Source organism: Canis lupus, chromosome 29, assembly GCF_048164855.1.
Source record: "Canis lupus baileyi chromosome 29, mCanLup2.hap1, whole genome shotgun sequence".
Lineage (NCBI taxonomy): Eukaryota > Metazoa > Chordata > Mammalia > Carnivora > Canidae > Canis > Canis lupus.
This window is the reverse complement of record NC_132866.1, coordinates 23,915,175-23,930,494: the sequence shown is the minus strand read 5'-3', so window position 1 is coordinate 23,930,494 and position 15,320 is coordinate 23,915,175. Positions and strand designations below refer to the sequence as shown.

General features: G+C 41.4%; 1 protein-coding gene and 1 long non-coding RNA gene across 6 annotated transcripts in view; one reads left to right on the top strand and one right to left on the bottom strand.

Moving 5' to 3' along the window:
• The window catches only part of SORCS3 (sortilin related VPS10 domain containing receptor 3), a 579,951-nt gene that overhangs the window by 459,388 nt on the left and 105,243 nt on the right, over positions 1-15,320 (top strand). For both annotated transcript variants that reach the window (XM_072805399.1, XM_072805400.1), the window contains exon 8: positions 13,184-13,273. In XM_072805399.1, coding sequence (XP_072661500.1) covers positions 13,184-13,273 — 90 coding nt within the window. The remainder of the gene's footprint in view (positions 1-13,183; positions 13,274-15,320) is intronic.
• On the bottom strand, positions 461-14,348 carry LOC140620902 (uncharacterized). Of its 4 annotated transcripts, none has more exons than XR_012020645.1 (4): positions 14,097-14,348; positions 13,840-13,972; positions 3,330-3,558; positions 461-1,504 (listed from the first exon to the last, which is right to left on the bottom strand). It is a non-coding gene; the product is annotated as an uncharacterized lncRNA (long non-coding RNA). The 4 variants fall into 4 exon arrangements; XR_012020644.1 differs by having other exon boundaries at positions 3,330-3,448; XR_012020646.1 differs by having other exon boundaries at positions 3,330-3,445.

The following is a 15,320-nucleotide window of genomic DNA, read 5'->3' as shown; positions in this document are numbered from 1 at the left end:
TCTTTACTACACCAACTGCTATTAGATTTGGGTCTGCAAGTGAAACATCTGTTGCAAAATTGGAAAAAAAAAATGACTGGCTTTTCCCCTCTCTGTTTCTTAGGCTTTAAAGTTGTCTGATTCTTTCATCTCCATTCTCTTCTCTCTTGCTTTCTCTAATCCAGTTTGAATGTGATAGGACCATGAATTTACCCCCATCTCTTCTCTCTCTAGCCTTGTAACCTCTAGAGGCCAGGCAAAATGGCCTCCACCTTCTCCTCTGAGAAATGTTTCCAGAAGAGAAGCACACCTTGTTATAATGCGCAGTGGTGATTTCATGGAACGCAATTAGAATGGAGAGTCTGCTGTACCCAAGGCCTTCTGGCCAATTCTCTGGAATCAACGCCTGCAGTTTTACTGCCTGCCCCAGGTGGCGATTGCTTCCAGATTGCAGTATGGAGAAATAATCAAAGTGCTCTTAATATGATTGTGTTTATTATTTCGTTCTGCTATGTAATTGCTTCTTAGGTATTCTGTGTGTGCAGGGGAGGGAAGTCATGGAAGTGGTGGCTTCCTTAATTCCTCTGAAATCCTGATAGGAGTCCTTGTGAAGTTGATTGAACAGACCCTTCCGTATAAGAAACACTGTGATTCTCAGCATCTTATTTAAGATTTGTCCTCTGCATTCTTCTGTGAGTTTTACCTCCTGGCTAACTTTCTTATTGAGTAATCTGTAGTTCTTGCAGAGTCAATTACAGATAATAGTAATAGCTAACACTGAGTGGCTGGTGTGAGCTAGGCATGGTATTAATGCATTTTGTTGTCATGATGTTCTATGGGGTAAGTCCTCCTCTTACCTCCATTTCACAGAAAAGGCATAGAGAGATGAAGTCCTTTTCAAACTAAGATCACATAGCCAGTAAAGAATGGAGCAGAGATTTTGACCGAGGCCGTCTGATACCAGTACACTTGTTCTGCATTTTAAATGAGAGCCAGAAGCTAAATGTTCTTATGTTTTGAGCCAATTGGGTCAAGGCATGTGTGTAGGGGGCAGTAAGTAGGAGCAGAAACTTTTAGCACAAAATAGCATCCTAAACATGTTTGTGGAGTCATTGAATGACTACAGAAGAAACTGACAGTGCAGAATCTTAGGATTTGAGAGTTTAAAGAAGACCCTCGTACTGAGGAAATGAGGACCTGAGATGTGAAGGAACGAGGAACACAAAACTACTTTGTTTCTGGTGTGTGTTGGACTGATATGTTGTGAGTGTGCCCACCCATTTTAGGATGAATGTGAGGTCTAGAAGCAGTTAAGTGCTTTTCCCAAAGACTCATCATAGCCAGTAGTGGTGAGGGAGGTACGGAATCCATGTCTAGGCTTTCTGATGCAAGGCCCTTTGTTAATTTTCCAACAAAGAACTAAATAAGTAGCCAAAAAGACTCAAAAAGATAAATTTCTGATAACCCAGCTATAACTCTTGGGCATTTTCTTGAAGCAGATCTACATTCTTGATATGAACCGCCTCTGCAAAGAGAAACAAATAAATAAATAAAATCTTAATAAGATTATTGAGCAATGTGGTGTAAAGTTTTTATTGGAAATGTCAAGCAAAAATGAAGCACGGTGTTTATGTCAGATACCGCGCAGCAAAAACACTTAATAAAAACCTACAAGCACCCATTGTTTCTTGGCATTCCTCCGAAGCACCAACAACCAGTGTGACCCACCCTCTTAGATCCTGCTTCCTGCAACCTCGGCAGATTTGCTGTGATCTTTTTCTTCTTTCAAGATTCATCCCCACCTTATCCCCATCAGTTCTCTCCATCCCTCCCTTGGATATATAGAACACCACAGCCATATCCTGGTTACTCCATTGTTTCCATCTTCAAATCCATCATCCCATTCAGCAAACAGAAAGTCCTTTAGTGTCAAGAACCCATTCTTCTCCAAAGGCAGTGGCAGTGCCTGTCGCATTCCATGTATGTAAAATATATTGCACACACATGCCCATATATTACATACTCTATATTACAGGGTGTGTGTGTGTGTGTGTGTGTGTGTTTTGTGTGCACTGATTTTTTGCTGATTATAGGAGTAGCATGAAAATAAGTGGAGTAAAGTACTCTGGTTCTGAGGGGGTATTTCTTTGGCACCTAGCCTTAACCCAGCTCAGAAGACCATATAGCATTTATCACTGATATTGTCATTTGTACATCTTATATGTTAGGCTTGTTTTTACAAAGAAATGGTTAATTCCATGAGGTCATAGGCCTATGACTCCCATGGTACCTGATGCAGCCTGGGCACAAGAGTGCTGAGTATGTTTTTGCTCAATGACTGATAAATACAGCATAGAGTAGAATTGGGGCAAGTATCCATAATTAAATCTCTAAACATGAGCAGCATGCAAGGAATGATGTGAATTTGACCAAACCCTTAATTAACATGTAGATTCAGCAGTAGGTGGAGAAGAACATCTCATAATCTGCTTCTCTGTTTCCCACAGGAAAGCACATTCTCTTATCGTCCCTGGTTTTCCATGTTGTGGTGTTGCCAAACACTCAAGGGAGTATTTGATGTAAAATCACGACCCACTTGTGAAAACCCATGCAATTATCTCCACTTTGTCTTTTTTCTGATCTTGACTCAGCAGACACAGACTGAAGCAGCCTGGCAACATGAAAAGAGCCTGGGGTTTCAAGTCAGAAGTTCTGTGGTTGGCTTTGAACCTCACCTTTTAGTAACAAGATGACCTAAAGTCAGGCCTCTTAATTCTAAAATGTGGAGGTAATTAGACCTCCCTCACAGGGTTGTGCCCTGACCAAATGAGATTCAGTCCAATAATACAAACTAATGGCAGAGAATAGAGTACTCTACAAATATTAGTTGTTATAACATGGGTGCTAGGAACTAAGAGAGGGTAAAATGGGAATTTAGCACATTATCTACTGTAGAAAATAGTACAACAAGAGAATTAAAACGTACCCGGTTTCCAATAATTTTGAATGGCAGCTTATAAGGCAGCAAGAGGGCCACAAAGAGCCCTAAAAATCAGAAGAAAAGATGAATTCCCCCTGGGAAATTGGAGTGGGGAGGCTTCCTTAGGGAGATAGTTTGTGATACAGGTCACTGTGAATTCAGTGATGTTGGAGACTTCTCATGATCCGGGTCATGATAAATCCCTCAAGGCAATTGATCCTAAATTAGCCATTCTTTGGAAAGACTCTGCAGGTGACACTTTAGGCTTGTTCCAGTTGTACAGTGTAGTGGATGTGGTTCGAGAGCCAAGTTCAAATCTGCACTCTGCCACTTTGGAGCTGCATGATCCCATGCATGTCAATTAACTTACCAGTAAAGTGGGGCTGCAAAGTCCCATGTCCACAGGTCCTCCATGTGGCCATTGTGCAGGACAGCAGACGGTGCCTACAAAGTATGAGCACAGAGCTTGACTGTGCAGCGGTGCTTCTGCTGATGGAGGACAGGAAAAGAATGACACGGAGAGTACAGTGGGGAGGCTCCAAGTAGCAGTTGGCATCTCACAAATATTCATGGCTCTCTTGGGGAAGTGGCAGTGTTTCCTGAGAAACAGGTTGACAGATGGTTTAAATCTGTCCACTGCTGTCCCAAAATTCACTCATGAAGCATGCAAATCCCATGTTGGCGAAGTTTTGTCATATCTCGCAGCCCACACATATTTCCAAGGCCGTCTGGAAATCCCATGTCCCAAAGAAGCATCCTTTCTTCTCTAGAAAATTAATGACTTTGTTTGCCTTGCCCTTTTAGGATATGTAAAATATCTTGAACATATCAATAAAATTAATCATTCTCTAAGTGGCTATATACGCCTGCCATTCATCTTCTGTGGCTGAATACACTTCTGTTCTATATCTCTGCCAATCCACTTCCTGCTTCCCTTGTGACATCCCTTATTGCCCATCAGTCTACAGATAGCTATAGCCTCATTGGCAAATTTCAGTGTCCCCATGATCAATAGAATGAGTAGCTGGATCCACAGCTTGATTTCTGTCTTCGTCTGTTCATACTGCTATAGCAGATATACACCATATAACAGAATCTTATATACAGACAACAGAATCTTTCCCACAGTTCTGGATATTGGGAAGTCCAAGATCAAGGTACTGGCAGATTTGGTGGCTGAAGCTAACCCATTTCCTGGTTCACAGACATGTGGTAGAAGGAACACTGGAACTCCCTGGAGCGCCCATGCATGAAGGCTCCACCCTCATGAACTAATCACCTCCCAAAGGACCCACCTCCACATACCATCACATTGATGATTAGATTTCAACATAGAAATTTGTGGAGAACACAAACATCCAGTCTACAGTAATTTTCTAGTGAAAATAATTCTAACATCTTTGGGTTTTTAGGTACATACTACAGGTCAATTATAACATTCTAATCATTACAGTTGTAGGACACTTTACAGTTACATGAAAGCATTTTATTATCTCATTTACTTCTCTATAAGAGAAGGGTAATTATTTGCTCCCTTTTTATAGAACAATAGCCCTAAAACTCTAAGAGATTAGTTACCATGCAAAATTGCATATCTGTTAACTGGTTAAGCTGAAACTAGAAACACAGATATTACGTATTCCAGGACCTTACACCCTTCTTCCTTCCTTTCCTGTCCCACTATTTTGTATTCATTTTCTGAAATTCTGGAATACTAGAGCAAAGGCAGAGGCTGGTGTTTGGCTTGGGAAGATTTCAGTCAATTAATTGACCTCATAATATCCACCTATAGTAAGGAAAAAGGCTATGTGAGGTCTCAAGTCAAAGAGAAAAGTTATGTAAGACTGTTGAAGCTGGGCTCCTTATAATCTGCTCCTACCCCCTCAGTCTCATCTTTCCCAAAGCCATATGGAGTTCACAGTCCACTAGGAACAGGGACATTTCTGAGAGGACGGGGGGGATGTTTTGGAAACATGTCACTTTAGGGTTTCCATGGGTATTGCTTTCTTTCTTTCTTTTTTTTTTTTTTTTAAGGAAACTCAGGTATCCTGATCTAGAACACTCAAAGAGGCTGTTTAGGTTTTAGCTTTTTAGCTGTTATTACATTAATTGGGAGTATCAAGCCGCTTCCAACTTTTGAGCTCCAAGATGACAATTCAAGTCCATTGTCTGCTCTTTTTTTTATTTCTACATTTAACTTTGCCTTTTTACCCTCCCCATCCCACCCTCATTCCCCCCAAAAGAACTTAAAGAGGAAAGGTAAAGGATTTTCATCCTGAAGAGGCAGATACATGTCCTAAGAACTTCTTGCTCTCCCTCTAAGTCATGAAAGCCATAACACGAAGATAAGGCTTGCAGCCACAAATGGCTCAAGTCTCTGGCACAAAACACATTGGCTTCATGGTCTTCTCCATGAAGTCATCCTTCCTGAAGACCACAAGAAGAATTTCAATCCTCTGTCCCTGGTCAATCCTGACCAGGTAGCCCGTGTGGCTACCCCAGCACTTCCTAAAGCCTCCTGTTTGCATATATAAACTGCCACCATAGTCAATCCCCAGTTGGCCCCAAGATGTTGCACTGGTGCAGGTAACTGTACTTCTAGCTCAGCAGGGGTGAGTAATATGCAATGACTGCTTAGTATGTGCCAGCATCAGGGTTAAAACTCTTTACATGCTGTACTGTGCTTACTCCTTATACTAATGCATTAATGGATAGTATTGATGTCTCCATTTTCCAGAAGAAATTAGGAAGGTTAAATCAATTACCTGTTCAAGGTCGCCAAACCAGCAAGTGGCCAAAGCAGGATTTAAACACAGGTCTGGGATCCAAACCAATGTACTATACTGCTAAAAAATCAGAGGAGGTGTATTTTTTTTTTTAAATATGTCCTTGGAAACTTACCAAGTCCAGACCCTTTACTGTATTCAAAGTAACAGTCTCAGAGTCAGGCTCTTCTTTCCAAGAGCTGTCGGTGGTCTAGACACAAATCTTCCCCCCATGCTTTTCTAACTCCCCACCTTTTCTCTCTCTTATTACCATTCCCAAGGGACAGTTAAAGTCCCAAGAAATTTCTTGGCAGGGTGGGTGAAGGTGGTATTTTGTCAGTATGTTTTTGCTTTGGCCAACCTCAGTATTCATCTTCCCTCCAGCACGTCCCCTACAAACACATACACACGCTCTCTCTCTGTCTCTCTCTCTCTCTCTGTCTCTCCAAATTGAGAGAACAATATTGGCTTCAGTGTCAACCATCTTATTCCAAATCTACTCTTCGTGAGTAGATTTGGGGGTTGTTATGTTAGGGCCCCAGTAAAAGATTTTATTGTGTTAGGGCCCCAATAAAAGATTTTATGTGCAAATCTGTTTCAAAGGAAGTTCAGCCTCAGCACAGTGTATGCATGGTAGGTAATAGACTCACTCTTTCTAGAAACAGGCAGATAAAACTGCATATTACATTAATATCACACAGCCTCCAGGACATAAAATGAGCAGACACCAGTGTGACAAACACTAAATTCAACATCAAACAGTCTAGCAGAGGATATGGCTTGCTGGTAAGATGTCATGTTGTTCCAAATGCCATCCCACAAGTTTTGTTTCCAACCTATAGTATGGTGCCATAGTAAAACACTTTTGGCAAATGACCTTAGGATGGCAGGGGCAATGTAACGTGCTGTGCAGTAACCCCCAGGGCCATCCCAACACTTAGAGCAACTTCCTGATGAGACTGATGGCTATTTATTGACTTCCTAGCCCAGCGGTTGAATCGTGCTCCTTTGTTCTTGAAAGAGAAATGTGATCTTTGAAGGAATTATGTAGGTGGAGAGGAAGAGAAAGGCCTAACAATGTCAAGATTTATTTTAAATAATCTGAATAGAATTAATGAGCAAAGAAATTGGAAAAGTTAATTGTGCATCCTAACAACTATGCTCTTCCCTTTTGTTTCTTTGAGGAGGAGGGAATGCTGCAGAGGCTTGTGTGGGAGTCACTAACGGAAGCCTGTACAGGTGGCCACTTCTCTTGTTTAGGCAGATTATTCACATCATATTGAGCCCAGCAAGGTCCTCTAGCTGTAAAATCTCCTAAATGCCATTTTCTGCATTTCTCGTGTCAGCCAGATTTCTTTCCACAATGGTCCCTCTTACTCACAAATTCTAGGAGCAGCACTGTTCACTCCTGTGCAACAATAGAGCATTGATTTCTCAAGACTAAGAAACTGATATGATCTCTTACGTAAAAGGATCTGCCTTGTTGGTAGGCATCTTACCTGGGAAATTGGAAATTGAATGACATGGGATCCATTCCTATCCACAAAGGTTTGGAAACCTAACATAGTCCAAGGGACCAGCATAAGCTTTGCAGTCAGATAAACCTGAGTTCTAGTTCCAGCTCCACCATTTAATTGGTGTGTTTGAGTATATTGTGTAAATTTCCTACTCCTCAATTTCTCACCTGAACATAAAATAGAAGACTGGTATGTACAGAGGAATGGTGCTTGGCATATGCTAAATACTCGGAGAATATCAGAGAATATTCTATTAGGGCACTACTAATATTACCAGCAATAATAATAGTAATCATAATTAGTGTGGATATTAAATAATATCATGAATTTAAGGCACTCAACACAGTAGATACTTGAAAGTATTCATTTTTGCTTCTCTTTTCAGATCACTTATGAGTTCTAGAGATACTATGAGTTTTCCTCTGTCTATGGCAGAAACAGGTTCAACATGACTCCAGGTGCTTTGGTTCCTTTTTTTTTGGCAAATCTCTCTCTCTCCCCTAGGACAAGCCATCATCCAGAAGCAAGGAGAAATGAAAAAATAAAAGATATGTCAGGTTAGACTTGGTTACGGCAAGAATGGGAACAAGTCAGAAGAGACAGATGTATTTAATGGTCAGTACATTTGTCCAAAGGAATCATTTTCACTGGCCAGGAGCCCAATTAAACCTGTAAAATGGAAATCCAGAAAATCAGATTAACGAGCCAGTCATTAGTGAGGAAAAGACCCAGCTAATTCAGTGTTTAGCATGACGGATGGGCCCAGAGCAAATAATTGGATGACATTCATCATATGTAAAATAAAAGGTGTCACTGAAAGGGAAAGTGGTAATAATCTTTGGGATTTACAATGCCAGCAGATTTGCTTGTGAGGAAGAGAAAAGTTCATCAAAATAGATTAATAGTCACTAAACTTTATTCTTTTCTTATGTGGTTGCCAGAGAGCCATGCAAATAATAGTGGAGAGGCAGCAAATGCATTGGTTTGATTATCATCCCAACATTGTGAGGATTCTGCTCTCAAAGGAGGGTGCTAGAGATAAATTCTGGTGACCATCTAGGGACTGGATGGAATGGAGAGTTCTTCAGTGCCACCGTGGTTTAGTTACTAAGCAATGGAGGAAGTCAAACTCAAAGTGTCTCTGGTTGAGTGGATTAATCCCCACAATTCATTATTCAGTTAGTCACTGCATATTGAGCCCCTGCTCTGTACATGACATTTTGGGGATGCACTTATTCCTAGTTAAGGGCTTGGACACAGGTAAGAGTCACAGATTGGCTGTAACAGCAAAAGGCTGTGTGGTGTCGAGCAGGTTAGTTGACCACTCTCAGCCTCAATTTCCTGACCTGTAGAGGTACTATATATTATTTAATATATAATTAAAATCAAGTGAAGTATGGTATATAAACTGCTTATTGTCCCATTTTCTGTGTAATAAGCTTTCTTTGCATGGTAGTCATTATTAATCTTGTTCTATTCCCTTGCCTCCTCTCTTCTACGAAGACATTATTTTTAAGATACACCATCAACGTCATGACAGATTTCCTGGGCTTATGAACAAAAATAAACATAGATATACATGCCAACTACAAGATTTTTACATGTTTTAAAATACATCTTGGAATCAAGACAATGTACTGTTGTTATAGTGAGATGAGTAAGATGAATGGAGACCCTTCTTAGTCACAAGAGGAGGAGAACAGGTCTAGAGCCAAACTTTGCTAGGTTCAAATTTATCTTCTGTTGAGCAAGTCACTCAGTACCTTATAGGCTCTGAAGGGTTGTCATGAAGATTAAACTAGATAATTTATATAATGGCTACATGCAGTTCTGGAGCATAATAGATGAACTCAATCAATGACCATTGTGTCATTACTTTTATTACTATGTATTCACCAATCACTTGCCATGAGTCCAGCACTGACTAGGAATCAGGGAGGTTGCAATCCTATAATAAGACATGGAGGGAAAATTGTAGGACTATGTGCACCACAAGAGTAAATGTTGAAAGGGCTGTAGGAATAGAGAGGACAAAGTTCAAGAATTGAGAGGAGAGAGAAATTGTAATGATTTGGTGGCATCCAAAGCCCTTCCATGAACCCATGGGTCTTACAGAGAGGTTAAACTATCAGCTGGATGGTTCAGAGAAGTACAGAGAAGGATACAACCAGGACAAAGCAGAACTGCAGGAGCCAGCTTGGTATCACTGGGAGATACTTTGATATCATAGATACTGGAAGAACCTCTGGATCCCTGGGGCTTCATCAGCCCCTTAGTAGTTTGGATTGTCCAAGTGTGTGTCTGAAGTATAATCTCCTTCTTTGATTTCTCAAGCACGAAGTCTCCAGGTTGTGTGTGTGAGCTTGTGTGTGTGAGAGAGAGAGTCTGTACTCATGCAGGATTGTATCAGGCATGGCTCAGCTCAGTTCCCGAGTTGGTGAGGCCCATCACCCTATTGAGGGGACCACTCTGTTCTCCTTTGACTCTTCGTGATTGGGAAACCCCAGGAGACCCAGTGTTGTTCTATGGTGCTGATCTGATGCTTGATGGTACTCTCACCTTGTTCCATATGGAGCCAACTGAGTCTTCTCAGGAGAAACTTCTTTTAATTAATTGTGTTCTGACCAGCATTCAGTGATAGGACTAGACCTCTGTGATGCCAATTTCCTTTCCCAAGGCAAGTTTGGTAATATTCAGGGTGTCTTCTGTAGAAAGCTGCTTTTTAAGCATATGACAAGTGACCAGAGGGCACCTGGGTGGCTCAATGTTTGAGCATCTGCCTTTGGCTCAGGTTGTGATCCCAGGATCCTGGGATTGAGTCCTGCATCGGGCTTCTTGCAGGGAGCCTGCTTCTTCCTCTGCCTATGTCTCTGCCTCTCTCTGTGTCTCTCATGGATAAATAAATAAAATCTTTAAAAAAAAAAAAAGAAAAGTGACCAGAGCATATATTTTGGGATTTAACAATTTTATCACTGGATATGAGATCTCCTTTGAGGGTGATGAATATCTTTTAGAATTAGATAGAAGTTGTGTAATGCAAATGGGCTAAATTTGTACTGAATTGTACATTTTAAGATGTTAATTTTATGTAGTAGGAATTTCACTTCAATTAAAAAAAAACTTTACGGTCATTGTCAACACAAAATCAGGAAAGTGGCTATATCTCAGAGAGAGGCCAGGGTCAGGATAGGTGTGGGGCATGGAACCACAGAAGCGTATGTCATTTGTCATTAAAATTCTAGTACTGAGCTGCTCAGAGTGTGGTCCCCAGACCAACAGCATCAGCATCATCTGGAAACTCATGGGAAAAGACAATTCTTGGACCTCACCTCAGATTGATCAATTTAACGGCTCTGTAAGTGAGACCCAGAAGTCTGAGTTTTAAGCAGCCCAGGTGATTCTGTTGCAGCTTAAGCTTAAGCACCACTGTTCCAATTCTTAGGTTGACAGGTGTACATGTGTTGGTTTTATAATTTATAATTAAAACACTAATTCACAAAGATGTTACGCACTCCTATGTTTATTGCAGCATTACTGACAATAGCTGAATTATGGAAGCAGCTCAAGTAGCCATCAATAGATGAGTAGATAAAGAAGATATGAGATATCTGTATCTATCTATATATAGATATATATCTACTCATATGAGTAGATAAAGAAGGTATGAGATATTATATATACATATACATACATAATGGATATATATACACATAATGGAACATCACATCAGTCAGCCATAAAAAATAATGAGATCTAGCCATTTGCAACAACATGGATGAATCTAGGAGTATTATGCTTAGTGAAATAAGTCAGAGAAAAACAAATACCATATGATTTCATCCATATGTGGAATTTAAGACACAAACAAATGAACAAGGAAGGAAAGACAAATGCTAAAACAGACTCTTAACTATCAGGAACAAACAGATGGTTGCCAGAGGGGACCGGGGGCAAGGAGGATGTGAAATAGGTGATGGGGATTGAGAGGATACTTATCTTGAAGAGCACCTAGGAATATCTAGAATTGTTGAATCACTATATTGTATACCTGAAACTAACATAACACAGTGTGTTAACTAGACTGAAAAAAGGAAGGAAGGAGGAAGGAAGGAAGGAAGGAAGGAAGGAAGGAAGGAAGGAAGGAAGGAAAGAAGGAAGGGAGGGAGGAAGGAAAGAAGGAAGGAAGGAAAGAAGGAAGGGAAGGAGGAAGGGAGGGAGGGAGGAAGGAAGGAAGGAAGGAAGGAAGGAAGGAAGGAAGGAAGGAAAGAGAAGGGAAAGGAAAGGAGAGGAAGGAAATTATAGGATGAAGCAAGGGTTAGGAGTGACTAGGTATTCAGTACCAAAGATTATATTTTAATCTGATTCTATGCAATTGAAATTTATTTTCAAAAGAGAAAGATTTGGGACACCTGGGTGGCTCAGTGGTTAAACATTTGCCTTTGGTTCAGGTTGTGATCCCAGGTCCTAGGATCTAGTCCCACATCAGCCTGCTTCTCCCTCTGCCTCTGTCTCTGCCTCTCTCTGTGTCTCTCATGAATAAATAAATAAATAATCTTTAAAAAATAAGAAAGAAAAAGACCTCTTAGCAACTCATTGATGATAATATGTGAATGCCCCACCTCTAAGTCAATCCAGAATGATATAGATTCAGAACAGAGGTCTTATCAAAAAACAAAAACTAAAAAAACAGAAATCTTGGAATACAGGACATGAACGGCTCTAAGTAGGAAATAGAGATGCAGGGATAGTGCTGAACGCTAGGGACAAAACCAGTCTCTCCTTTTGATTCATAGCTTAAGTCTTTGACCAAGTTTTTTCCAAGGTTGTGCCTTCACACAGACTCTAATATTTGCTCTGCCTGAGAATTTGTGGGCTTCCAGTCTGTGAAGAGCAAGGGGAAGCCATGGGAGATGCCACCTCTTGGAGTGAGGAGCAATGGGTGGCTTTCAATAGAGATGTGACACCTCGCCTGCTCCTCGTAGCCGCTGTGGATGGGTGCCAGGTTTGGACTAGAGTGGGAGGACTGGCCCATCTCCAGCAAGTGCTTGGTGAGAACAGAGCGGGTGCCTCCAGTAATTGCCTCCTCGGCACAGCAGCCGTGTTGCTATTGTGGTCCTGCTATTTTCTCTGAACAGTCTATGGTATATTCTCTTGTGAATATTAATGTCCCCCTGAGTTAGGACGATTGGGCTGAGAGCAGCCATCTGCAGAGCTGTGCCATGTTGGCAGGACTTTTCAACAAGCCCCGACCAGAGGACCATTCCTTGGAGTGGTTTCCAGGTTCCTATAAGAATCCATCTATGCCAAGTGAGATTACAGTTTGACTCCCTCAGATGGCAGAGCTGGGACTCAAACCTAGAATTTCTCACTTTCTGGTCCAGAGTTCTTCCTTTGACCTTTGATTCCTTTAAATAACTTATACATGGAAAGGACCAAAAAATACCCTCTCAGTGCATGGATTTGTAAATATGAAGGGAAAAAGATTGTGCTCAGATGAGAAATGAAATTAATTTCAAAGTAGCAAGAGGTTTTAGCCAAGAGTAGTTATTTAGATTCAGAAAAAAAGTTGTTTCACAATCATGTCATGATTGCAAAAGATTAGATACTTATTTCTTAAGGCAGAATAAATCCATCATGGGTACATCCTGCATCAGTGGCTTCTGTTATCAGTTGAAAATATTTATTAGGTGTGTACATATATGGAGCATAGTGACCAGAGGCGGAGACCCTGCTCTCACAGAAAGTGTCAGCCACTGAGAAATACTGTTGTGATTGCTCATCTGTTGTCTAAGTGCTCAGTGCTGTGGGACCAGAGGCTAAATGCCAGCAAGGGATATTCTCTAAAAAGTTATCACAAACCGATTGTGGCTGTTGATGGAGAAGCTAATACTTTTCAACTTGGCCATGATCCCTGATGCCATCTGACTTCTTTGTGTTTCCAGGTAACAACTGGTGGAAGAGCCAGCTACTACGTGTCCTATCGAAGAGAAGCCTTCGCCCAGATAAAGCTACCCAAGTACTCCCTGCCCAAGGTACACACCACCTGCTGTCCCAGGTCCTGCCAGACAAAACAAAAGGGGAGATGCTGCAGTGTTGGGCTGTGAGGAGGCATGACTTCTACCTGGGAGATAGCTGGCATGCAGCCTGACTTCCCACCGTGGGGGGTTGGTCTCTGCTGATGTCCCTGAACCTGGGTTCTGTGTTCCCCTCTCAGCACGGCATGCAGGCAAGAGCTTGGATTCCCTAGGTCTCATACATCCTGGATAGTTTGGGGTCATTGCCCAGTGAAAAGGGAGCTAGTACTCAGTCTCTTCTGGGGGTCCTTCCCTCTTGCCAGAGCCTTCCTGCCAAATAGAGGTAGAGGCTCAGAATGGCCCAGGCAGGATCCCAGATACTGTGTGTACGTGTGTGTAGAGGTGCACAGGTGAGTCTTGTGTAGTTCATGCTTCTCTCTACATTTTAATGTCAAATGTAAATGCACTGCCTATGTTTCTACTCCCTTCTTCCACTATGAGCAATTAAAAAGGAATAATTTACTATAATGTTAACATCAAATGATGGTATTTTAACTCCTGTTTTGGAAAATCATAAAACTTACCCCATAGACTCCATCCCTTGTGAATGATGTCTTCTTGGAGGAAATGGATCTTAGAACCTCAATCTGAACATGGACAGGATACAGTCGCATCACTTAATGAGGCTATGAAAAAGCCAAGTCTCTGGTTGGCCACCTATCAAATGTAATGTTGCAAAGATTTGGGTCTGTAAGCTGGTGCTGGGAAACATCATGAAAGGCTAAATGAGGAGTACATAGGTGGGAGGGATTATGGGACAAGAAGGTGGGTAAGTGTCTACCTCTGGTTGTTTTATTCATTCATTCACATAGGCATGCATGGATTCATCCATTCATTTGATCCTTCTTTTATTCATCCATTGAACAGTTCTTTCTCCCATTTAAGCTTTTACTCTGTACCAGGCACTAATTTAAGCTCTATGGATAGAGTAGAAAATAAGCTACAAATGATCCCTGCCTCCATGGAGCTTATATTCTGATAGAGAAGAGAGTCCCTGAACAAGGGATTGTAGGTGTAGGGGGTGTTATAGGTATAGAAGTTCAAGGACCATTGTGACATAATAGGTGGAACTTACCTATATGGACAGTGAGGATGAGTTTCCTAAAGAGAGTGGGGTTTAAGCTTATGTAAGAGGGTTAAGGAGTTAACCCTGCAACAAGAGTTGGGAAGCCAAAAGACATGCATAAGCCCTATTTTAAGAGAGAGAATATGGTTCATTCAACAGACTACAACACCATTTAAGAAACTGAGTTGTAGAGAAATGGAGAGGCCAATGAGATGAGCAAGGACTGTTTTAAGTAGCCTCAGGAGCCACGGGAATCAATTTCTCATTTTCTCTGCCCTCTCTGTGACTGACTAGTATGGGGCCATCATATAGCATTGTGGTTGCAAAATGTACCCATCAGATATTCTAAATCCAAGCAGGATCCCTGAAGTTTGTCATGCTCTTTCAGAAGGAGAAAGACCCCTTGCAGTAACTTGATGATTTCCATGTATTGGCCCTGGAGAAGTATTTCAAGCATGTTCTAAACCATATTCCCAGCATAAATCCTATTCTTTCTCTGCATCATGTGCATATTTTATGTATTTTTAACCTTCCGAGGAAAACAAACAGTTTGCTCCCCTGGGCAGTGTGGCTGCAGGTGGAGACAAATGAAGCCTGGAATTGATCACAACCCTGGAACACTCCATTAATGATCAGCAACCCCATGGCACTTTATTGTGGTAGAGTACCATCCGTGTGGACCCTTTTATAGAACTTCATCCAGAGCAGCTTCATTAATATGAGGGCTGCTGTGAAAATAGCTGGATGGTTATTGATCCCCTTTATTAGCCAGCATTGGCTCAGATTTTCATAGCCTAGGCTGAGGAGGTAAGGACAGAGGGGGTGGAAGTGTTTAAAAATGAAAATGGCTTTTAAGCAAGTTGTTGCTGTTCTATGAGCTGCGATTGCTGTTAGGTGTCGTGCTTAAAAACAAAAACAAGGAGAAGCTCCCTGTCATCA